The following is a 26,806-nucleotide window of genomic DNA, read 5'->3' as shown; positions in this document are numbered from 1 at the left end:
CTTATTCTCCATGGACTTTACAATGTCCCAGAACTTTTTAGAATTTGTGTTGCAGGAGATACCGTCTGGTGTTACTTTTCATGATAACCTCGAGAGGACAGATCAGAACAACAGTTTAGTTCAGTTCATTAACTATATGATAAATTATTACTTTCACCAATTATTCTTAATACAAATGTCTAAAACATATGTCAAAGAGAATAACAACACATTCTAATGAAACTATTCTTTCAAATTGGCTTATACTCCCCATCACACTGTCAACTTCATCGCAGAGCCACAGGATCAGGAAGTTAGACCTATAACCCATCGGGAACAGAACAGAACAAACACCACAACAATACACTCCTTCACATATCACTCCATACACTCCTACACATCACTCAAGGTGTGTAAACTTCAATCCAAAACCTCAAAGGACTGTGCCCTCCCCCATTTTTAACACACAACTCTCCATGAGAGTAAGGTGTAAAAAAAAAAGAAAACTACTACTACTGGTCAAAAAATTTAATAAAATGTCAAAGAACAAAATCAAATTAAAAATCACCTACTCTGAAGAACTCCATATAGAAAAATAAATGTACCAGTATGGTCATAGGAAAATAGACTTAAGGCAGCCTACCCTTAGTCAAAGGCAACACCCTCTCCTCCACATCACAAATATGGCTAAGTACTATAAACTTCATCATAATTATCGATATTACAAATGACCTTGGAATCAGCATTACAAATGACCTTAAATTCATTATCCAAATGGCTTTCCAATGAGGGTGATCAAACCACAATGGAAGGTCATGACAGAGGTCAGAGGTCATACAAACCCTTCAAAGAAGTGTTTCTTACTATATTAGACAAATGAATGAAAAACAGTCAAACATTTCATACATGTTGCATCCCATGTTTCGAGTACATTCCTTTATCAAAAGAATGCACGTCTTTAATTAAAACTCAGGAAATAAAAACTTCTAAAAATTCCATGTGTGTGTGTGCCCCTTTAAGATACCTTGGCACTAAGACAAAAGGAAAACTCACTAAACCCAAAGGAAATAGAACACACAAATCAAACATAGTATTTGAAAAACACCAACAAATAGTCATAACAAATGTGTTGTGTGTGGGTATTTGCAAACCTTAAGGTAAAAACAAACAAAAAATAGCCAGACCTTATTTAATTTGGTGGTTTACGGCCTCAATCTCACTCACTTTCCCCAAGATTATAGCCCCAGGAAAAGAGACAATGAAACCCCCATTTTCCCAGAAAAAACACAAAAAACTTTGTTAACATTCATTATACTACACCGATTCAGCAACCCAAAAGTTTTAACTACAAACAAAACCTGATAATAATGAGAAATCCACTGTACTCCCTCAAATCATTAATCATTAGTTTTAATCTACCTCAATGTTTATGTATGCTGAATTTAGCATGTGCTACCCTTAGATACAATTATCCTGGTATCGTTACTAGACCAATGTCCAACAAATATGTGATAGATGTTTCGCCCTAGATTGTTCCTGTTACCCCTCTAAATCTAATATTTTTTTTTTCTGACGCAAATGTAGTACATTTCTCAGCGTAAGGAATCAGTGATATTTAATCCCAGGCATTTAATAAAAATGTGTTTGAGACGTGTTCTATGTCTCCTTTAACATACATACTTTTAGGTGACTTCCATCAGTCCCGTAAGAAATAATCCTAGTCATTTTTTTTATTTTTTTTACATTTTTGTCATTTAGCAAATGCTCTTATCCAGAGCGACTTACAGTAGTGAATGCATACATTTCATACAATTTCATACATTTTTATTTTTTTTTTCTGTGCTGGCCCCCCGTGGGAATCGAACCCACAACCCTGGCGTTGCAAACACCATGCTCTACCAACTGAGCTACAGGGAAGGCTACTCAAAACACATCAGATAATACAGTGTTTAATTAAGTGAAAATTACACATAAAATAAACAAAAAACAAAAGAAACAAACCCATAACCCCTTTCCAGTAATCGAATCATTTCAACCTGTTGCATAAAGTCAGTAAAAACAAACCTGTTGTTTAACAAATCTAAAACCTTTAAAAAGTTGGTGCTGTCTCATCAGCGTAATAGTGAAAACTAACTTTTCCCACTCTTATCTACAATGTTGGCATGCCCCAAAGTCAATACTGTTCAGCTTGTACATTAATGATCTTCCTTCTGTCTGTACAGAGTCTGAAGTTCCAATGTATACAGATGATACAGAGAGTATGAAAAGTTTGGGCACCCCTGATAATTTCCATGATTTCCATTTATAAATAATTGAGTGTTTGGGTCAGCAATTTCATTTTGATCTATCAAATAACTGATGGACACAGTAATATTTCAGTAGTGAAATTAGGTTTATTGGAATAACAGAAAATGTGCAATATGCATCAAAACAAAATTAGACAGGTACATAAATTTGGGCACCCCAATAGAAAAATCACATCAATATTTAGTAGAGCCTCCTTTTGCTAAAATAACAGCCTCTAGACGCTTCCTATAGCCTCTAATGAGTGTCTGGATTCTGGATGAAGGTATTTTGGACCATTCCTCCTTACAAAACATCTCCAGTTAGGTTTGATGGTTGCCGAGCATGGACAGCCCGCTTCAAATCATCCCACAGATTCTCAATGATATTCAGGTCTGGGGACTGGGATGGCCATTCCAGAACATTGTACTTGTTCCTCTGCATAAAAGCCCGGGTAGATTTTGAGCAGTATTTTGGGTCGTTGTCTTGTTGAAATATCCAGCCCCGGCGTAACTTCAACTTTGTGACTGATTCTTCAACATTATTCCCAAGAATCTGCTGATATTGAGTGGAATCCATGCGACCCTCAACTTTAACAAGATTCCCAGTACCGGCACTGGCCACACAGCTCCACAGCATGATGGAACCCCCACCAAATTTTACTGTGGATAGCAAGTGTTTTTCTTGGAACGCTGTGTTCTTTTGCCACCATGCATAACGTCCCTTGTTATGACCAAATAACTCAATCTTTGTTTCATCAGTCCTTATTCCAAAATGAAGCTGGCTTGTCCAAATGTGCTTTTGCATACCTCAAGCGACTGTTTGTGGCGTGTGTGCAGAAAAGGCTTCTTCCGCATCACTCTCCCATTCAGCTTCTCCTTGTGCAAAGTGCACTGAATTGTTGAATGACGCACAGTGACACCATTTGCAGAAAGATGATGTTGTAGGTCTTTGGAGGTGGTCTGTGGGCTGTTTTTGACCGTTCTCACCATCCTTCGCCTTTGCCTCTCCGATATTTTACTTGGCCTGCCACTTCTGGCCTTAATAAGAACTGTGCCTGTGGTCTTCCATTTCCTCACTATGTTCCTCACAGTGGACACTGACAGCTTACATCTCTGCGATAGCTTTTTGTAGCCTTACTCTAAACCATAATGTTGAACAATCTTTGTTTTCAGGTCATTTGAGAGTTGTTTTGAGGCCCCCATGTTGCCACTCTTCAGAGGAGAGTCAAAGAGAACAACAACTTGCAATTGGCCACCTTAAAAACCTTTTCTCATGATTGGATGCACTTGTCTATGAAGTTCAAGGCTTAATGAGCTCACCAAACCAATTGTGTGTTCCAATTAATCAGTGCTAAGTAGTTACAGGTATTCAAATCAACAGAATGACAAGGGTGCCCACATTTTTGCATAGCCTATTTTTCACATCTGATTTCATTTCATACAACTTAATATTGCTACACTAAAAATCTTTGTCTGGACAATACCCCAGTACTCAGCTTTTATTAGAAAATGAATGGCATGCCACTGTGATCATTTTCTGTGACGACAGAGTAAATTATTATGCATCCTCAGAGGGGTGCCCAAACTTTTTCATACGACTGTATGCATGCAAATAACAAACAGCAAGCTACACAAGAACTCACTACTGTAATGGTCCAGAAGACAAAGTTGCTCAGGGACTCATGTTTGCATCTCAATGTAAAAAAAAAACACAGTCTACATGTTCCTCACAAAGATGACAACTGATTCCACTGAGCCAGATGTCTATGTGTCAGGGGAAAAGCTCCAGGTGGTATCTGATTGTAAGTACCTTAGCATCATAATTCATTCCAACCTCTCTTTTAAAAAGCAAATGAAAAAGATAACTCAAATAACCAAATTCAACCTAACTAATTTCCAAAATATATGAAATTGTTTGACTACAGAGGTAACAAAACTGTACTTCAAATCTATGATACTCTCCCACTTAACATACTACTTGACTAGTTGGGCCCATGCTTGCTCTACAACATTAAAACCCATTTAGTCAACCCTTAAGAATAAAAACACATTTCGGTTGGCACAACTCTATCGCAATTACCTATCCGCCATCATTAGAATTCATTAGATTTAGGTAACTGTCTCTTCGTTGATTCAGTTATTTAAATACGACTCCATTCTCAATATGTTATTCCAGCAGACCATTTAGGCAACAGACAACGTATTACCTCGAAATCGCCTCGCTATTTATGTTGAATAAATTAGTCTTTCAATTTGAACTAAGCAAGCTATTAAAACGTTCAGTTTATATCTTGAACAAACACTAGCGGCCGTATCTTTCCAGGCAAAACATACCAATCGTTGAATTACAATCAGAAACCCAGATTTTAGTCAATACCATATACCCATTGCCACTGAAATGACGAAGAAACCCCGCAAATAACCCAATTTATAATTGTCTGTAGTCGTAAAATCAGGCACATACTAATGACACAATTCACAAAAAATAGCCCTAATTACAGGTCCAAGCATTACTCCAGCGATGATTCTCACTTGCCAAATGAATAGATTAGCAGTCAAAGAGTTAAATCGACATTCATTGACTAGGAAACAGATCTTGCGCTTTTTAATAAAACTAGATTATGTTCTCATGCAACTTATTTCAATTACTTTACTACATCACATTAATCACGCAATGATGAGTAGTTTGATGGATACCCTAGACTTTATAAATTACGACGAGATTCCATCTTAATTCGCTCTAACTTTATGGAAAAAAGTTTATTCAATAAATCCAGCAAAACTCCTCTCATACTGGGAAGAATTTTTTTTTAACAACTCCAAACTGGAACCATCTCTCCCTGGTACAATACAGAACAGAAACATTAACTCATGCTCTGGAATGCTCTTTAGGTTTTATCACCCAAAAGACATCATAAATCTGCGGTCAGTGTTATCTCCCAGAGGCCCATCCTCAATAGAACACAAACACAATAGTTAAGAATACTCTATTCTGTTTGAATAAAACAACCATTTGATGCAATAAAAGTATTATAAAATAATCTTGCAATTTTGCCACCATAATGGTGTGTTCAATAAAGACATGAAAATGTATAATTGTTTGTGTGTTATTAATTTTAAGCAGACTGTGTTTGTCTATTTCTGTGACCTACATAAAGATCAGATCAAATTTATGACCAGTTTAACTTATGCAGAAATCCGGGTATTTCCAAAGGGTTCACATACTTTTTCTTGCCGCTGTACAGTAGCCTACATCATGTACGCCTAAAGGCCTATACTCACTGAGCTACTCTGGTCCACTCTGGTCTGTTGTAGCAGTGGAATAGCTGTAGGAACTGTATCCCCAGTAATCACTGTGTGCTTCTTTGCACCTGCTACGGGTGGTCTGCAGCAGTTCCACTGTGCCATGGTCTCTGAGAACTCAACCATCTGGTCAAGGTACCCTCTGTCCTTGATCATGACCCTCAGTTCCATTACATTACACATAAGTGATTGAACGAAGGGGTCTTCTGTAGGGCAGAGTTTTGATCCCTACGCTCAATCTGAACATTAACCAGCGTCTCTTGCAGTACAGTATTGGAAGCATAAGGACCTTATCTTTAATATCAGTGAGAAATTATTTTCATAAAACAAAAGGTTAAATGGATACACACCTTTTATAGGGTTAGTGTTCCGACACGTCCATATCTCAATGTTACAGCGCTTGTTTATGGAAAACAGATGGAAGACAAGAGGTGACCACCTGTGCTATCTAGCATGCACCGAACACCTGTGTGTAAGCGTAACTTGGGATGTGTAGTGGAAATGTAGTTTCGTAAGCTGGAGGCACCGTAGCTGAATGGATCTGAGAATTCGTTGGCGAATAAGTAAACTTTCACTATCATCCGTACTATTGGCCAATGTGCAATCACTGGAAAATAAAATGGATGATCTACGATTAAGAATATCCTACCAATGGGATATTAAAAACTGTATTATCTTACGCTTCACCGAGTCATGGCTGAACGACGACACGGATACTATAGAGCTGGCTGTGTATTCCGTGCATTGGCAGGACAGAGAAGTTGCGTCTTGTAAAACGAGGGGTGGGTGTGTGTCTATTTGTAAATAACAGCTGGTGAGTGATTTCTAATATTAAAGAAGTCTCAAGTATTGCTCGCCTGAGGTAGAGTACCTCATGATAAGCTGTAAACCACACTATCTATATTATTTGTAGCAGTCTATTTACCGCCACAAACTGATGATGGCACTAAGACCACACTCCACCAACTCTATAAGGCCATAAGCAAACAAGAAAATGCTCATCCAGAAGCGGCGTTCCTAGAGGCCGGGGAAACTTAAATCCGTTTTACCAAATTTCTACCAGCATGTCACATGTGCAATCAGATGGAAACAAACTCTAGACCACCTTTACTCCACACACAGAGATGCATACAAAGCTCTCCATCACCATCCATTTGGCAAATCTGACCATAATTCTATCCTCCTGATTCCTGACTAGAAGAAAAAACTAAAGGAGGAAGTACCAGTGACTCGCTCAATACGGAAGTGGTCAGATTACACGGATGCTACGCTACAGGACTCTTTTGCTAGCACAGACTGGAATATGTTCCGGGATTCATCCAATGGCATTGAGGATTATACCACCTCAGACACTGGCTTCATCAATAATTGTATCGGCGACGTTGTACCCACAGTGACCGTACGTACATATCCCAATCAGAAACCATGGATTACAAGGAACATCCGCACCGAGCTAAAGGCTGGAGCTGACGCTTTCAAGGAATGGGATACTAATCCAGACGCTTATAAGAAATCCCGTTATGCCCTCAGACGAACCATCAAACAGGCAAAGCGTCAATACAGGACTAAGATTGAATCCTACTACACTGGCTCTGAAGCGAGCCTACGCGAGCCTACCAGATAAGCTAAATGCCTTTTATGCTCGTTTCGAGGCAAGCAACACTGAAGCATTCATGAGAGCACCAGCCGTTCCAAAAGACTGTGTGATCACGCTCTCGGTAGCCAATGTGAGCAAGACCTTTAAACAGGTCAACATTCACAAAGCTGCGGGGCCAGACGGATTACAAGGACGTGTACTCAAAGCATGCACGGACCAACTGGCAAGTGTCTTTTCAACCTCCCCCTGACCAAGTCTGTAATATCTACATGTTTGTTGCAGACCACCATAGTTCCTGTGCCCAAGGAAGCGAAGGTAACCTGCCTAAATGATTACCGCCCCGTAGCACTCACGTCTGTAGCCATGAAGTGCTTTGAAAGGCTGGTCATGGCTCACATCAACACCATCATCCCAAAAACCCTAGACCCAGTCCAATTCACATACTGCCCCAACAGATCCACAGATGACGCAATCTCAATTGTAGTCCACACTGCCCTTCCCACCTGGACAAAAGGAACACATAAGTGAGAATGCTGTTCATTGACTACAGCTCAGATTTCAACACCATGGTGCCCACTAAGCTCATTACTAAGCTAAGGACAAGGGGACTAACACCTCCCTCTGCAACTGGATCCTGGACTTCCTGATGGGCCGCCCCCAGGTGGTAACTGTAGGCAACAACTTATCAACAACACATCTGCCACGCTGATCCTCAACATTGGGGCCCCTCAGGGGTGTATGCTTAGTACCCTCCTGTACTCCCTGGTCACCCACGACTGCGTGGCTAAACATGACTCTAACACCATCATTAAGTTTGCCGATGACACAACAGTGGTAGGCCTGATCACCGACAACGATGAGACAGCCTATAGGGAGGAGGTCAGAGGCCTGGCAGTGTGGTGCCAGGACAACAACCTCTCCCTCAATGTGAACAAGACAAAGGAGCTGATTGTGGACTACAGGAAAAGGCAGGCCAAACAGGCCCCCATTAACATCGACGGGGCTGTAGAGGACCGGGTCAAGAGTTTGAAGTTCCTTGGTGTCCACATCACCAACAAACTATCATGGTCCAAACACACCAAGACAGTCTTGAAGAGGGCACGACAACACCTTTTTCCCCTCAGGAGACTGAAAAGATTTGTCATGGGTCCCAGATCCTCAAAAGGTTATACAGCTGCACCATCAAGAGCATTCTAACCGGTTGCATCACCCCCTGGGGGGTGAAATTTTGTCAGCCTGTCATTGTTATGCAAAAGACTGCCGGTATTCTTGAAAAGGATGCTAATTAACATAAACAAGCATCTTAGCATCTCCAGGCATCCACGCATACAAGTTGCATACAAGCCGCTAATGTGTGCCTTTGGAACATCTACATTTAAAAAAGCCTAATAAATCAATTTAATATACACCATCACAATAAAAACATTATTTATCTCCAGTGCATAAGAGGAGATTACCGTGACTCAACAATCACATGGACTTTTACTGCGATAATGACTCATGACTGCCGGTGTGCGGTAATACCACAGGAGGTTAGTGCATCTTAATTGGGGAGGACAGGCTTTTGGTAATGGCTGGAGCAGAATTGTGGAATGTTATCAAATACATCAAACACATGGTTTCCATGTGGTTGATGCCATTCCATTAACTCCATTCCAGCCATTACTATGAGCCGTCCTCCCCTCAGCAACCTACTGTCACCGCAACAGCCCTAGTCCCAACCCATCTGTCACACTTCACCTTCTTTCCTATTCTCTATTAACAGTTATTCATATATTCAATACTAGCAAGGCTAGCTAGATAACCTGAGAATTGGTTCTGCCTCTTGAGAATAGCTCTTAGGCTGCCATCCTTTATGACCCCTGACTCGCATCTTTGGCATTCTGGCACAGCGTAGCACGCAGCCCTCCTCCAGGTCATGTGACCATGGAGCAATGATGTCACAGCATTGCAGAGCAGGAAGATGGTGCCCTGGTATTCAAACAGCAGGAGACAGTCCCTGTTGGGCAGGGACCTCCTGTAGCTCCTCTGCCATGGGAGGAACCACAGCCAGGGACACAGAGGGACCCCCGGAGCTTAGGCTAAGCTGGTAGTAGGTCCTGCAGGCGATGACATCACTGACTGACACTCTGGATAGAATCTCCTCCAGCTTGAGTGTGATTGGTTGGAGATTGAGATAGATAGATCAGTTTATGAGCATATATACAGCAAATAGAGACCATCATGTCACAATGTGCATACTGTGTTGTGAAAAGTTTAAACCTGGATACACTGACAGTTGATGTGACAAATGAAACAATGAGAAAGTTATATTTAAAGTATAGGCCTCTTTCCCATTTTTGACGATACTCTCCAAACAGTGTGAATGCATTATGTGGAAATCTCACCAGCTCACGTGGCACAGACTGAATAGTTTCTGAATGCTATACATCATCCTAGCTTTTTCAAACAGAAATTTGCATCCTTTAGCACAAACTACAAAAAGTTCTGGGACACTGAAAAGTCCATGGAGAATAAGAGCACCTCCTCCCAGCTGCCCACTGCACTGAGAATAGGAAACACTGTCACCACCGATAAACCCACGATAATTGAGAATTTCAATAAGCATTTTTCTACAGCTGGCCGTGCTTTCCACCTGGCTACCCCTACCCCGGTCAACAGGCCTGCACCCCCCACAGCAACTTGCCCAAACCGCCGCCATTTCACCTCACCCAAATCTCTCCACTAAATATTAGGATTGTGATCAGCTAACCAGGGAATCCCCAGCACCACCGGAAACGCAGGGGAATCAATGAGGAAGAGGCTAATCCGCTCTTCATGACCCCCCCCCCGTTACCATGACCAGTGGAACTGTGGCTTCCCTGACCAGCCCTGACACAAGTGGTCGACTATCTAAGGCATGCACGGGGAAGGGTTGGTCTAACTGAACCAAAGAAATCCCTAACTTACTCGCGACCCCACGGTCCATAAAACTCCCAGCTGCGCCTGAATCGACTAGCGCCTTATGCTGGGAATGAGGGGAAAACTCAGGGAAAGAAACCAATACATGCATATGGCCGACAGGGGGCTGACTCACCTGAGTAGTGCTCTGCCTGCCAACCCCAAAACCTTTCCCGGGAGTTTGAGTGTTTGATCGGGAGTGTACCGTGTAATTACAGGTAAGGAAAGTTATTGTACAACTTAATTATGTCATTGGCTAGCTATCCTCATCACGTTGTAGCTACATGTAATTTCTTAGTGGAAAGAGGGGTTGGGGAACATATTGATTTTGAGGAAAGAAATAGGCTGTGTTTTGATACCCTGCATCCAGAAGTGTTCACACTTTCATTTCACCTCATGCATTTACAAGCATTGGATTGGTGCAAGCATAATGGGGAGACATTCCATCACAGCACAAGACCACTGAACGACCCCAGGCCAAGCGTTTTCTTTCCTAACCCCCTGTATTATTAGAATATTGTGAAATAAAATAATAAACAATCTACCACCTAAAACACTGCGGCAGGATCATGCAATAATGTAAATTCATGTTTAATTACAGTACTGTACACAGCATTTTAGTAACGCAGAAGTTATACAGTGTTATGCTTGAATGTTTTTAGTTGGGTAACATCTAACGACAATGCTTTCCTTTCAAATTACAGAACTGGATTGGTAACTATGAACATTCACTTAATACCTCCTGCAACACACGGCGCCGCAAAGCTGCTGGTTATAAGCAGTGTGTCTATAACTTGTTTTGCGCAGAGGTGCTGAAGGGGAAAGGTATGTATTCTCAGATTAATGTTTATTCCAGCATAAAAAATGTAGTCCTACATTCTGATGTGAAATGTTGAGAATTGCGCTATCACATTCTCCTCTCCATTCAATAATGCGTCTTTCCACAGGAATCCTTTTTAAATCAGGAAAATATGATATACTGTTTCCTGCTGGATTATTTTTAAAGGGGGTTTTAAAGTAAGAGTATTATTTAAATAATGATATTAGGAATGAGGTGGATGATTAGGTGGCCATGATTGAATGTGGCCAAGTTGGGAATTTAGCCATGACCTCAGGATGAACCCCCCTACTCTTACAATAAGTGCAATGGGATTTTGAATAACCAGAGAGTCAGGACACCCGTTTTTACGTCCCATCCGAAAGACGGCACCCTATGCAGGACAATGTCCCCAAATGTAATCAAGGTTTGAAATTCTTGTGTTTTAGTCAAATATTATTTCTGTTTAGGTTCAATCAATCCATCAAATGTATTTATAAAGCCCTTCTTACATCAGCTGATGTCAAAGTGCTGTTCAGAAACACAGCCTAAAACCCCAAACAGCAAGCAATGTTGTACAGAAACCCAGCCTAAAACCCCAAACAGCAAGCAATGCAGGTGTAGAAGCACGGTGGCTAGGAAAAACTCCCTAGAAAGAACAGAACCTAGGAAGAAACCAGGCTATGAGGGCTGGCCAGTCCTCTTCTGGCTGTGCCGGGTGGATATTATAACAGAGCATGGCCAAGATTTTCAAATGTTCATAGATGACCAGCAGGGTCAAATAATAATAATCACAGTGGTTGTAGAGGGTGCAACAGAGTAAATGTCAGTTGGCTTTTCATAGCCGATCATTCAGAATATCTCTACCGCTCCTGCTGTCTCTAGAGAGTGCAAAACAGCAGGTCTGGGACAGGTAGCACGTCCAGTGAACAGGTCAGGGTTCCATAGCCGCAGGCAGAACAGTTGAAACTGGAGCAGCAGCACATCAAGGTAGACTGGGGACAGCAAGGAGTCATCAGGCCAGGTAGTCCTGAGGCATGGTCCTAGGGCTCAGGTCCTCCGAGAGAGAGAAAGAGAGAGAATTAGAGGGAGCATACTTAAAATTCACACAAGACACCGGATAAGACAGGAGAAATACTCCAGATTTAACAGACTGACCCTAGCCCCCCGACACAAACTATTGCAGCATAAATACTGGAGGCTGAGACAGGAGGGGTCGGGAGACACTGTGGCCTCGTCCGACGATACCCCCGGACACGGCCAAACAGGCAGGATATAACTCCACCCACTTTGCCAAAGCACAGCCCCCACACCACTAGAGGGATATCTTCAATCACCAACTTACCATCCTGAGACAAGGCCGAGTATAGCGACAATCTCCCCTACGGCACAACCCAAGGGTGGGGGCACCAACCCGGACAGGAAGATCCCGCCAGTGACTCAACCCACTCAAGTGACGCACCCCTCCTAGGGGTGGCATGGAAGAGCACCAGTAAGCCAGAGACTCAGCCCATGTAATAGGGTTGAGTAGTTGATGATCCCTCCCCTAAATGTTGCATAATCCTTGTCAAATGATTTGTGAATCATCAGAGACGTGGTGAATACCTTTTGCAAGTGGACAGGAATTTGCTGGCTTCTTTGCCTTCCTTGAGTTTGTGATCAACTATATGTATTGTATCAGATTTTTGTATCAGTGTCTTTTGTTTCAGAATTGTGCAACAATGGCCAAAATTGGGAAAACAAAAATCTTTATCCTGGGAAAGGAAATTCCATTGAGAGACAAGGCTCAGAGGTGAAAGAGGCACATTGTCCCTCAGTGCTGCACCTCCAGCTTGGAACCTCCTCAGGCCAGCTACAAGTAATACCCAGACTACCAGTGCTCAGAGGAGGAAAGGGGAAACTGTGGCTGCATGGAGAGAAATTAGGGAGCAGCTGCACAACATCCTTGTGGAGAATATTGCCCCCCAAGTAAAAATCTATCTGCTCTGTGTTTGGGATCAAGCCAGATATAATATGGCAGTGCACTGACTATGAGGCTGAGACAATATTTTGCTCTGACTCTGTGGTGGCCACCCATAGACAAAAACATTGACATGGAGATCTGGCAGATAATTATCATCGACCATGTTTCATAATGTGCCCAATTGACAAAGAAACTAAGGTGCTCCTAATGTTTGGTTTACTCAGTGTATACACCTTGATTATGGCTTGTGCCTTAATTGTAGTAGTGTAACTGGGTTATGATATCACAACTAGAACAATAAGAAACTATTACTGGATATAGTCAATGGGATAGTGGTTGTCATGGGAAATGTATAACTAATTATGTGGCTGGCCACCCCTTTACAACTCGGAAGACATGGATTTGCAGATATTAAAAGTGAACAAGACAGTGTCGGTAAGTGAGTGCCCTCAAATCAATGAAGGACAAAACCTAAAACCTCAGTTTTGAGTTACAGCAGCTGACAATCTGCAGCGGATTTTGTTTATTTAAAGCAGAGTGCATCCATCGACTCAGTGTCTTTGGGGTTAGTGTCGGCACTGAGATTGGAAGGTTGGGTTCGATCCCCAGCTCAGTCATACCAAAGACTCTGAAAAGCGGGACCTAATGCATCTCTGCTTGGCACTCCGCATTAAGCAGAAGGATTCAGGGTAAGGCATTGCGATAGACTAGTGTCCTGTCCAAGAGGTATACTTGTATATCAATTTGCCTCACACTACTGAAACAGGAGATCTGCTTCTTCCCTATGGGCTGCTATGGCTGGGCCAATGCTAATTATAATGCACCCAGAGGTAACGTTATTTCCCATACATTTTTTACCAAACCTAAACTTCTTAAGCTTGTTGGTTATGGTTACTATGTGAAATGCAAGGTTTTCTATGTTGTTGACCCCGAATGATGGTGAAACTGAATTACTGACTGCGGATTGTGCCGTTACGCATCACAGATATGTCAAAGAACACTATTTATATTTGCATTGAAAAATGTGTCGTTTGCTCCATTCTTTTTAAGGGAACTTTTCATGACTAACTATTTTTCTCTTTCAGACGGAGTGCATGATGTGCAAGTAGAGCTCTGCCAGTGTGAGCCGGAAGAAGTGTCATTGGTCAGGTACATGCTCTGGCCTTGCACACCCCGCCAGCCTCAAACAGCAGTGGTCTGCTCACTACTCAAGCGGATAACCAGTTGTGTAAAGTAACGGAGTAGAAATACATTGTTACTGTACTTAAGTAGTTGTTTGGGTATCTGTACTTCACTTTAGTATTTATATTTCTGTCGACTTATACTTTACTACATTAAAAAAAGTATACTTTTACTCAAATACATTTCCCCTGATACATTCATTACTCGCTACAAAATCAAATAAATTTGAAGCTGGAAGAAAAAAATTTATCATGTTGGAAAAAAGATGCAAGCAACATCGCCAAGTCGGCACACTCATGGGTGAACTTGTTTTGCTAGGCAGCAGGCGACGACATGCAGAGTTGATCCAATCCTCATCAGTTTGGCTAAATCCAAGAGTCCTAAAGTGTAAACCCCACACACTGGGAGCCTGTCACTTGCAAAACAGTCATCCACTCAGTAGCATTTGCCCAAACCTGTCCGAAATCGCACAATCATGTCCAACATCGTTCTACCACCACTTCCTGATGAGGACGAACACCCTTGGCTGCATCTACAAGAAATGTTTTATTTTCTTGGAATGAAGGATTCATCCTACCGTATAAAATGTCTGTTATGTTTACCAAAAGTTCAGGAAATACTAGCGTTCAAGAACTCACCGTCGAACCTAAAAAAACACATTGAGGTAAGTCTACAGTTAGCTTGCTAGCTAGAATAACGTTAGCATGCTAATTAGCATGATAGCTAACATTAGCTAACATTTTTTACATTTTTAGTCATTTAGCAGACGCGCTTATACAGAGCGACTTACAGTAGTGAATGCATAGATTTCATACATTTTTTCTCTGTACTGGTCCCCCGTGGGAATCAAACCCACAACCCTGGCGTTGCAAACACCATGCTCTACCAGCTGAGCCACACGGGACAAGATAGCCCACATTTGCTAATGCAACAAGCAGTGTTAGTTGATGTTAGCTAATCCTATACCTAAATAGTTCAATAGCTAGTAGCTACCTACTTTAGCTGGCTAAATGTGCCCAGATCCAGAAGCTTTGTTAGCTAACGCAATCTAACTAAACTGACACGAGCTAGCTAACTGGTAGTTTCCAAATCTGGGCATATTTTAGTCAGCTAACGTTAGTCTAGCCAAATACCTTTCCTCTGAACACCTGGTCAAGGTAGCTAGCTAACTAAGCAGTGTCCCCAAGAAGGGGAGAAGTCCAGCTGGGCCACACTGGACCTCCAGTTCCATCCAGATGATATGACGAGGGACAGCCAGGCCCCAGTGGACCTCCAGTGCCCCTTAGACATGGTGAGGAACAGTCTGGCCTCAGCGGACCTCCGGGGCCCCCCAGACCCCTTGTTCCACCCTCACATAATATAACAGACAGAATGGGCCAAAATTCACCCAACATATTTTGGGAAAGTTGTGGAAGGCTACCCAAATTGCTTTACCCAAGTTAAACAATTTAAAGGCAATGCTACCAAATACTATTTCAGTGTATGAAAACTTCTGATCCACTGGGAATGCGATGAAAGAAATAAAAGCTGAAATGAATCATTCTCTGTACTATTATTCTGACATTTCACATTCTTAAAATAAAGTGGTGATCCTAACTAACCTAAGACAGGAAATTTTTACTAGGATTATTTTATTTATTTATTTTATTTCACCTTTATTTAACCAGGTAGGAAAGTTGAGAACAAGTTCTCATTTACAATTGCGACCTGGCCAAGATAAAGCAAAGCAGTTCGACACATACAACAACACAGAGTTACACATGGAGTAAAGCAAACATACAGTCAATAATACAGTAGAAAAATAAGTCTATATACAATGTGAGCAAATGAGGTGGGATAAGGGAGGTAAAGGCAAAAACAGCCATGGTGACAAAGTAAATACAATATAGCAAGTAAAACACTGGAATGGTAAGATTTGCAGTGGAAGAATGTACAAAGTAGAAATAGAAATATTGGGGTGCAAAGGAGCAAAATAAAAAAATAAAGTAGGGGAAGAGGTAGTTGTATGGGCTAAATTATAGATGGGCTATGTACAGGTGCAGTGATCTGTGAGCTGCTCTGACAGCAGGTGCTGAAAGCTAGTGAGGGAGATAAGCGTTTCCAGTTTCAGAGATTTTTGTAGTTCGTTCCAGTCATTGGCAGCAGAGAACTGGAAGGAGAGACGGCCAAAAGAGGAATTGGCTTTGAGGGTGACCAGAGAGATATACCTGCTGGAGCGCATGCTACAGGTGGGTGCTGCTATGGTGACCAGTGAGCGGAGATAAGGGGGGACTTTACATAGCAGGGTCTTGTAGATGACCTGGAGCCAGTGGGTTTGGCGACGAGTATGAAGCGAAGGCCAGCCAACGAGAGCGTACAGGTCACAGTGGTGGGTAGTATATGGGGCTTTGGTGACAAAACGGATGGCACTGTGATAGACTGCATCCAGTTTATTGAGTAGGGTATTGGAGGCTATTTTGTAAATGACATCGCCGAAGTCGAGGATCGGTAGGATGGTCAGTTTTACGAGGGTATGTTTGGCAGCATGAGTGAAGGATGCTTTGTTGCGAAATAGGAAGCCAATTCTAGATTTAACTTTGGATTGGAGATGTTTGATGTGAGTCTGGAAGGAGAGCTTACAGTCTAACAAGACACCTAGGTATTTGTAGTTGTCCACATATTCTAAGTCAGAACCGTCCAGAGTAGTGATGCTGGAAGGGCGGGCAGGTGCAGGCAGTGATCGGTTGAAGAGCAGGCATTTAGTTTTACTTGTATTTAAGAGCAGTTGGAGGGCACGGAAGGAGAGTTGTATGGCATTGAAGCTCGTCTGGAGGGTTGTTAACACAGTGTCCAAAGAAGGGCCAGAAGTATACAGAATGGTGTCGTCTGCGTAGAGGTGGATCAGAGACTCACCAGCAGCAAGAGCGACATCATTGATGTATACAGAGAAAAGAGTTTGCCCAAGAATTGAACCCTGTGGCACCCCAATAGAGACTGCCAGAGGCCCGGACAACAGGCCATCCGATTTGACACACTGAACTCTATCAGAGAAGTAGTTGGTGAACCAGGCAAGGCAATCATTTGAGAAACCAAGGCTCTTGAGTCTGCCAATGAGGATGTGGTGATTGAAAGAGTCGAAAGTCTTGGCCAGGTCAATGAATACGGCAGCAAAGTACTGTTTCTTATCGATGGCGGTTACGATATCGTTTAGGACCTTGAGCATGGCTGAGGTGCACCCATAACCAGCTCTGAAACCAGATTGCATTGCGGAGAAGGTGCGGTGGGATTCAAAATGGTCGGTAATCTGTTTGTTGACTTGGCTTTCGAAGACCTTAGAAAGGCAGGGTAGGATAGATATAGGTCTGTAGCAGTTTGGGTCAAGAATGTCCCCTCCTTTGAAGAGGGGGATGACAGCAGCTGCTTTCCAATCTTTTGGAATCTCAGACGACACGAAGGAGGGGTTGAACAGGCTAGTAATAGGGGTTGTAACAATTACGGCAGATAATTTTAGAAAGAAAGGGTCCAGATTTGTAGGGGTCCAGATTTTGCAGCTCTTTCAGAACATCAGCTGACTGGATTTGGGATAAGGAGAAAATGGGGAACACTTGGGCGAGTAGCTGTGGGGGGGTGCAGTGTTGTTGACCGCGGTAGCGGTAGCCAGGTGGGAAAACGCATGGCCAGCCGTAGAAAAATGCTTATTGAAATTCTCAATTATAGTGGATTTATCAGAGGTGACAAAGTTTCCTATCCTCAGTGCAGTGGGCAGCTGGGAGGAGGTGTTCTTATTCTCCATGGACTTTACAGTGTCCAAGAACTTTTTGGAGTTTGTGTTGCAGGAAGCAAATTTCTGCTTGAAAAAGCTAGCCTTGACTATTCTAACTGCCTGTGTATATTGGTTTCTAACTTCCCTGAAAAGTTGCATATCACGGGGGCTGTTCGATGCTAATGCAGAACGCCACAGGATGCTTTTGTGTTGGTTAAGGGCAGTCAGGTCTGGAGAGAACCAAGGGCTATATCTGTTCCTGGTTCTAAATTTCTTGAATGGGGCATGCTTATTTAAGATGGTGAGGAAGGCATTTAAAAAAAATAACCAGGCATCCTCTACTGATGGGATGAGGTCAATATCCTTCCAGGATACCCGGGCCAGGTCGATTAGAAAGGCTTGCTCACTGAAATGTTTCAGGGAGCGTTTGACAGTGATGAGTGGAGGTCGTTTGACCACTGACCCATTACAGATGCAGGCAATGAGGCAGTGATCGCTGAGATCTTGGTTGAAAACAGCAGAGGTGTATTTAGAGGGCAGGTTGGTTAGGATGATATCTATGAGGGTGCCTGTGTTTACGGCTTTAGGGTGGTACCTGGTATGTACATTGATAATTTGTGTGAGATTGAGGGCATGAAGCTTAGATTGTAGGATGGCTGGGGTGTTAAGCATGTCCCAGTTTAGGTCACCTAACAGCACGAGCTCTGAACATAGATGGGGGGCAATCAGTTCACATATGGTGTCCAGAGCACAGCTGGGGGCAGAGGGTCATCTATAGCAGGCGGCAACGGTGAGAGACTTGTTTTTAGAGAGATGGATTTTTACAAGTAGAACTTCAAATTGTTTGGGTACAGACAGACCTGGATAGTAGGACAGAACTCTGCAGGCTATCTCTGCAGTAGATTGTAACACCGCCCCCTTTGGCCATTCTATCTTGTCTGAAAATGTTGTAGTTAGGGATGAAGATTTCAGAGTTTGTGGTGGACTTCCTAAGCCAGGATTCAGACACGGCTAGGACATCCAGGTTGGCAGAGTGTGCTAAAGCAGTGAATAAAACAAACTTAGGGAGGAGACTTCTAATGTTAACATGCATGAAACCAAGGCTATTACGGTTACAGAAGTCATCAAAAGAGAGTGCCTGGGGAATAGGAGTGGCGCTAGGCACTGCAGGGCCTGGATTCACCTCTACATCACCAGAGGAACAGAGGAGGAGTAGGATAAGGGTACAGCTAAAAGCAATGAGAATTGGTCGTTTATGACGTCCGGAATAGAAAGTAAAAGGAGCAGGTTTCTGGGGGCGATAAAATAGCTTCAAGGTATAATGTACAGACAAAGGTATGGTAGGATGTGAATACAGTGGAGGTAAACCTAGGCATTGAGTGATGATGAGAGAGATATTGTCTCTAGAAACATAATTGAAACCAGAAGATGTCATAGCATGTGTGGGTGGTGGAACTGAAAGGTTGGATAAGGTATAATGAGCAGGGCTAGAGGCTCTACAGTGAAATAAGCCAATAAACACTAACCAGAACAGCAATGGACAAGGCATATTGACATTAATGAGAGGCATGCTTAGCCGAGTGATCATAAATGTCCAAGTGAGATTCAGACAGCTAGCCAGGCCATAGGTAGCAAGCTGGCAGAAGATGGAGGGAGGTCTGTTTTTAGCCACCTCGTGCGTTTCCGTCTGTAGATTAGTGGGGTTCCGTGTGGTAGGGGGGGGACCAGTCCAATTGGCAAAATAGTTACAGTTATAGTGGCCCAAGAAAATTGTCCGATAGACCTATTAAGATAGCAGCCGATAAGACAGCTAACGATTAGCGGGCCACAGATGGGCGTTCAGGTTACGTCGCGACGGAGGGGCCAGTTGGATAACTCCCTAGGGCAGATAACGTCGGTAGTCCAGTCGTGAAGGCCCGATGGGGCTCTGCATCGGCAGTAAAACGGGTCCGGATAGGTGATTGTAGCCCAGGAGTGGCTGATGGAACTCTTCAGCTGGCTAGCTCCGGAATAATTGATGTTAGCGCCATGACTGACGTTAGCTAATAGTCACTCGGGTAGCAGCTAGCTAGCTGCAAGATCCAGGTGTAAATGTCCAGAGCCTGCGGTAGAAATCCGGGGATATGAATAGAAAAATAGGTCCGGTATGCTCTGGTCTGAGTCGCGCTGTACAAAACTGGCGATAGCTTTTCGAGCTAAGGGATAGCTGATGACCTCCAACCGTGGCTAGCTGAACTCCAACATTAGCCAGTGAACTGGCCAGCCTCTGGCTAACCTCTGGCTAGCTTCTGTTGTGGATTTCAGATTTGAGGTAAATAATCTTTTATTTTATTTTTTTAATTGGTGAGGCGGGTTGCAGGAGAGTGTTTTGAGGTTGAGTTTTTAGAAAAAAAATATGCGAAGAAAAGAGATTATATATACATACATACATACATACATACATACATACATACATACATACACACGGGACACGACAAGAGGAGGACAAAGGACGTCTGACTGCTATGCCATTTTGGAATGAGATGATTAAATGTCAGGAATTGTGAAAAACTGAGTTGAAATGTATTTGGCTCAGGTGTATGTAAACTTCCGACTTCAACTGTACATGGGCATCCAGCTCACAACTGCTGAATGATTATGGACTGATAAGTGATTTGTAGTGAACCGCATAGTTTTAAGTAATAGATTTCTGAATACATTTCACTTATAATTCAAACCATGGACATCATTCCTGTAAATCACTCATTAATGTGCAAAAACATGAATGCTTATTGTCAGAAGAATCCATATTCCTCCTACCCTGGGCGAGATCAGGCAACATCATAAAGTTCACTCCCACTGCTATGCTGATGACACCCAGCTCTACCTCTACACCAAACCCACCACTCCCCTCCCTCATCAGCTGCCTTCAGGACATCCAGAGCTGGATGAGCATGAACCTCCTCAAACTCAACAGCAAAAGACAGAGGTCATGCCCAAAGGCTCTAAATCCACTCTCTCCAAGCATCACCACAGTCAAAAGCCTCTGTGTCTCCCTCTTTTGAACCCCACATAAAAACCAGCACCCGGACAGCATTCTTCCACCTCCGCAATATCTCCAGGCTCCGCCCCTCACTGTCACACTCCAGCACCGAAACCCTCATCCATGCCTTGGTTACTTCCTGACTAGACTATTGTAACACTCTCCTCACCAGATACCCACCAACCTCATCAATAGACTCCAACTGGTTCTGAACTCTGGTGCTGCCAGAATCCACACCAGATCACCTAAACAAATCAAACCAAACCTGGCTCCCTGTATTAACTTTAAAATACTTCTACTTACCTACAAAGCCCTCTACAACCTGGCACCCACCTACCTCTCTGATCTTCTCCCAGTCTATGCTCCCTCCCGTTCCTCCTCTGCCGGTCTCCTTGTCTCCCTTCATCCCACCGTGGGTGCCTGGGCCTTTAGCTCTTATTCCGAACCCTACCACCTTAAACCAAACCCTTACCCTAAACCGGGTAGCCTACCACCTAAATCAAACAGGGTTTGTATCCTCTTCCTAACCCCTCCCTCTTTTTATCTGTCCTATTTTGCCTGGTCCTGTGATTTTAGATAGTTTAGATGTTATATTACTGTTGATTGATGCACTTGATTTTTTACTTGATGTATTGCACTTGATTTTATGTAGGCCTACATTTAATGTAAGATGTCCTTGAGTGTCCTAAAAGGTTTCCACCAAATTAAAATGAATTATTATTTTTTAGTAGTAGTGACTTGGGGAAGAAACCCCCCCCCCCAAAAAAAAATGTAATTGGCCAGTTAATATCATTATTTAATAATACTCTTACTTTAAAACCCCTTTCAAAAATAATCCAGCAGGAAACAGTCTTATTTGAAATGAGGAATATATCATATTTTTCTGACTAAAAAAGGATTCCCGTGGAAAGATGCATTATTGTATGGAGAGGTGAAAGTGATAGAGCAATTCTCAACATTTCACTGCTTATAACCAGCAGCTCAGGTTATCAGGCAGATACATAGCGCTCATAACCAACAGCTTTGCGGCGCCGTGTGTTGCAGGAAGTATTAAGTGAACGCCCATAGTTACAAATCCAGTTCTGTAATTTTAAAGGGAAAGCATTGTCGTTAGATGTTACTCAACTAAAAACATTCAAGCATAACACTGTATAACTTCTGCGTTGCTAAAATGCTGTGTACTGTACTGTAATTAAACATGAATTTACATTATTGCCTGATCCTGCCTAATCCGCAGTGTTTTAGGTGGTAGATTGTTTATTATTTTATTTCACAATATTCTAATAATACAGGGGGTTAGGAAAGAAAACGCTTGGCCTGGGGTCGTTCAGTGTTCTTGTGCTGTGCTGGAATGTCTCCCCATTATGCTTGCACCAATCCAATGCTTGTAAATGCATGAGGTGAAATGAAAGTGTGAACACTTCTGGATGCAGGGTATCAGAACACAGCCTATTTCTTTCCTCACTTTCCCCAAAATCAATATGTCCCCCCCAATCCCTCTTTCCACTAACCCCTCAAAATCCACCAACTCTGTAGTCACATGTCCCTAATTCCACCTCCCTCTCAGCCCCCACCCCTTCCTTCCATTTCATACCTTAACTACAGACACAGGTAGTCCTGTAGCTTCAGCAGCCTTCGTCACCAGGGCTGAGAACCACCTTTTCATACCCCGTTTATGATAAGACACAAGGGTACCCCTGATGTTAGCCATTATGAGGTGTCTTCCTACAACAACAAAGATATACAAAATATTAAATTGTAACATGGGTGTATGTAAGTGTTTCCTAGTCTTTTGAATAAGAGCCTTCAGGTTCCTGTTTGGGTAAAAAGCTATGGGACAGGGATGGAGTAATGTTACCAATCTCAAATTCATAGCCAGGGCTATGGATGCAAGGACTGACCATCCTTGATATATATAGCTTGAGGCTATACAGTGTTTGTTTTTCGTTTACTTTGTTTACAAATATTGGAGAAAAACAAGCTTTTATATGTGGTTCTGGTGGGGTATGACAGTTGAACTAAGCACATAAGGCATTTATTTATAAGTTATATCTTCAAGAATCAATGGGTATACATCATTCATTTAAAAGTCCAAAAATAGATGTAGAAACTGCCGATTTCCCCTTTAAAAGCCTAATGACATGTAGCTAGCTAATCTGACTAAATTCTTCACCGGTTGAAGTGTTTTACTTATTATTTTGAGTCAGACATTGAAGGGAATTGTTGAACATACCTTGAGTGATGGGATAAATCATCATTGAGTGGGAACAGACTAGAATGGGAACAAAGAAATTACATGTAGCTACAACGTGATGAGGATAGCTAGCCAATGACATAATTAAGTTGTACAATAACTTTCCTTACCTGTAATTACACGGTACACTCCCGATCAAACGCTCAAACTCCCGGGAAAGGTTTTGGGGTTGGCTTCTATGGTGAACATGGGCACTCAGTCTCAGTTAAAATCGCCATTGAAAGGGTCGCGTAGTTCAATGTGTGGCTCTAAATCACTATTCAAAGATAACACATACCACACATGTGACATTCACAATGTGAAAGGTGTGATTGGTCAAATGTTTCCTCCTTTTAATGGAGTGATTGTAGTCCAATCGGGAGCATCAATTCATCTCCTTTGAGATATGGGCGGTTTATCCCTGTCAATCCAATGTCTTTCTCATCGTAGCCACTCCCACTGCTCCTCACCTACCTCTTGCTGCTGCACCCCTTCCGACAGAGGTTGGCAGTTAGCAAGTATCGCTTTTTCATGCTTCTCGGAGTGGAGTATCCTCGTGTGGATAACAAATAATAATCGTTCGGATTTATTCATTGTCCTAGGTCCTTCGAAAGTTGTTTTGTCGGACGGTTTTGGAATTAGTTGTGATGGATATGAAAGTGTAAAGGAAGACTCAAACGAAGTAACATAAAGAGGCATATCTACGTTCATGGCTGCTGGGGACCGTGCCCAGCTGCCGGCGACAATAGCTGATAGCCGGAGCGTGGAGAAGTCGATCGAGGAAGCTGCAGCGAGCGGGACTCTGAACTTGTCGAATCGGAAATTGAAAGGGTTTTCCCGAAACGCTAGGAACTATGACCTGTCCGATATTGTGCACGCAGGTGAGTTGTGTTTTGTGTAGATAACGTGGTTCAATTGAGTTGACAATTAACCTGATGGGGAGTCACCGTGGACAGTTATTTTTTTATGACACCTGGTATTGTTAGCTAACAACCATCATGAAGTTGAAATGTGCACGAGCGGATTGTATCTCAAGATTCCTTGACCCTATATTCAGAGGTTGCACTGCCAATTCAACGACAACTTCTTAAACTTGTACATTTGTGTTTATTCTTTCAATTTCGGAGAGACATTTATTTTCATTTGATTCATGCGTGCTCAGATTCATGTCCTGGCTCATTGCTTGTCAAACTTTCGCAAGTTCCCTTTCGCATAATGTATGATGACGTATGCTGGTCATGTCAATGTTCAGCACATTATCACAATGAATACCCTTGAATAATATGAATTAGATTACATAACATTGTAACGTTTTAGGGTGCCTAAAATTGCAATAAAGTGCGTGAGGTTAAATGACAGTTTGATTAAGTAGAACCAGATTTGTTGAAGGATGATTACCCAATCCTGGTTGCTGCCTGAAACCAATCTAAGGTACCCAACGTTTTGAAACAACGCACCCCCAACTTTCTGTGTTCTCTGGTAGTTATGACCATCTGCTCCAATGGACCTAGGCCTTGTAAGGTGATGAAACACCTTGGACACACACACACACGGCCTGGAATGTTGTTATTTTATTGGCAAGGCCACTTGCCCTTAATGTGGTGGCCAATTTGCCAAGGCACCAAGGCTATGAACCCATACAGCCAATTAAGTTGATTCGGACACAGAAAAACACTGTTCTGTTATGAAAAATACATGAAAGTTTTATTACAGAGCTATCATTGAAAGATTCTGTCTTTTTGCTCAAAAAACAATTTCATAGACAAACAATACAATATAAAAATATTTTAATTACACAACAATGATGAAATCATACCAGGAGACCACTTTTGAAGTATGGTAAACACAATTTTTTTACTAATATTTTTTGTAGTTACCGTTTAATTCAAGTGTCCATGTATCTAGCTAGCCCTGTTTGGTTTGCTTTGTTTCAGTAGCAGACTTAATGGAGTTTGCAAAACTAATGGCCACTGGATTGATGGAAATAATCATGATTTTATTCTGCCAGGTAGGCATAGACTAATTTGTAGGTAGTTAACGTTTCATTTATGATGTGCACCACTGCTAAATGAATACAGGGGAAACACTGACGACACGCTTCCTATGGTTTGTTTTTTAATTGGAGCATACCAGATACTCCGACTATAATTAAACGCTGTCATTTTGTCAGTATTAGCCTAGGAATTGAGAAATAAATAATACAATAATTGAAAGCTGGGATCCTCCTTTCAATACAGGCCATCAAAGCTCTGATTTTCCCCAGGTTGCATTTAGAATTGTTGTGCAATGCCTGGACTTTCTCTTGTTTCTCTCTACACATCAACCAGCTGTTGGAGGATTTGCACCCTCTCACTGCCAGACAGGTGATATTCTGTTAGAATTAGGCTATTTGTGCATGTGATAAATAAACTTAACAGCTTCAGAAAATATTATTTTGCCAGAAGTAAAATAGACTCCGTAGTTATTGGGGCACATCGGCCATCTGAGGCCTGACACACACACACACACACACAGCTGCCATCTGTAATCCAACTAACGGTAATGGAGACTGTAGTGATGAAAGTATCCAAGGCCTTCGACAACACTATCTTGATGTGCACATGTTTATCCAACGCGAAGCTCAGATTATAAACATTCTATAGCATACTTATACATGTATAAACATTTATTTGTTGATGGTGTCCAGTGAGCTCTTCTTCATCTAAACCACCTCTGATGAAAAGATTGTTTGCATTTAATAATGCATTTTGTCTTGAGGACAGTTCCTGCAAAGTTTAACTCTGCTCAGAGTCTGTCCTGTTTCTCTCATACATTCAGTGACTCATTTTCTGTTGGTGTTAAGATGGCAACATAGTTCCCTTTGACTAGTCGTAATTACACTTTACTCCATACGTAGACAGAGCTTAGAAAAATAGCACACCCCTTTTCAGTATTAGACGCTTGCTGGACACACATACACACCACCTCTTTCCCCTAGGACAGAGATTTAGGCTGACTTAATATAATTACCAGTGGTGACACAGACAGTGGTGTGTGCTGGTTAGGAGCTTGAAAGTCAGGTATGGTCTTGCCCAGACTGTCGAGTCCATGTCTTAACTGTATAATCCATACATTACCAGACTAAACACGACAGAGGGAAGTCCTCAAGGAACGGATCTTACTCTCTGTGAAGATTACAAAGAGAGGGACATTTAGATTTGATTCGGCGTGGCCAACTGTTATGGAAAGGCAGAACAGAGGCCGGCTCTGTGTCCTAATCCAGACTTCTTAACAGAATCAATTAGTTTCAGGTGCCATTTGTATATGGGTATATTGGGAAAGGGCCTACTGAAGCTCACTAGCGAGGGCTTATGGATTGAAAGTGGTAAGATTGCAGAATTGGGGCAAGGCCCCAAGCAGGCCCTATGGTGTTTATGATAACTGTGACAGTCTCCCGCTCTCATCTCTCTCTTATCTCACTCACTCTCTCACACACACGAGAACATATGAAAGCTGGTGGTTCCTTTTAACATGACTCTTCAATATTCCCAGGTAGGAAATTTTAGGGTGTAGTTATTATAGGACTATTTCTCTCTATACCATTTGTATTTCATATACCTTTGACTATTGGATGTTCTAATAGGTACTTTAGTATTGCCAGCCTAAACATGGATGGTGTGGTGTGTGTTTTTTGGTGTTTGGGAAAGTGTGGCGTTGAGTGAGAAAGGAAATGGTTGCATATCCCAGAACCAATGTATTTCTGT

At 42.3% G+C, this 26,806-nt stretch overlaps 1 protein-coding gene and 1 long non-coding RNA gene across 11 annotated transcripts in view; one reads left to right on the top strand and one right to left on the bottom strand.

Moving 5' to 3' along the window:
- Positions 1-23,530, bottom strand: part of LOC106577448 (uncharacterized) — a 33,968-nt gene extending 10,438 nt beyond the window's left edge. The window contains exons 1-3 of the long non-coding RNA XR_001322126.2: positions 23,195-23,530; positions 23,064-23,102; positions 22,425-22,555 (exon numbers count right to left, since the gene is read on the bottom strand). This is a non-coding gene — a long non-coding RNA (uncharacterized lncRNA). The remainder of the gene's footprint in view (positions 1-22,424; positions 22,556-23,063; positions 23,103-23,194) is intronic.
- Positions 23,531-23,538: 8 nt separating this feature from the next.
- The window catches only part of LOC106577444 (leucine-rich repeat and calponin homology domain-containing protein 4), a 76,886-nt gene continuing 73,618 nt past the window's right edge, over positions 23,539-26,806 (top strand). For all 10 annotated transcript variants that reach the window (XR_006760455.1, XR_006760454.1, XR_006760452.1 and 7 more), the window contains exon 1: positions 23,539-23,944. Coding sequence is in view for 1 of the 10 variants with exons in the window: in XM_014155424.2 (XP_014010899.1) it covers positions 23,773-23,944 (172 nt within the window). In the remaining 9 variants the exon portion in view is untranslated. The remainder of the gene's footprint in view (positions 23,945-26,806) is intronic.

This window comes from Salmo salar, chromosome ssa18 (assembly GCF_905237065.1).
Source record: "Salmo salar chromosome ssa18, Ssal_v3.1, whole genome shotgun sequence".
Classification (NCBI taxonomy): Eukaryota; Metazoa; Chordata; class Actinopteri; order Salmoniformes; family Salmonidae; genus Salmo; species Salmo salar.
Note: the sequence above shows the minus strand (reverse complement) of the source record. Positions and strands in the feature narration are given on the sequence as shown.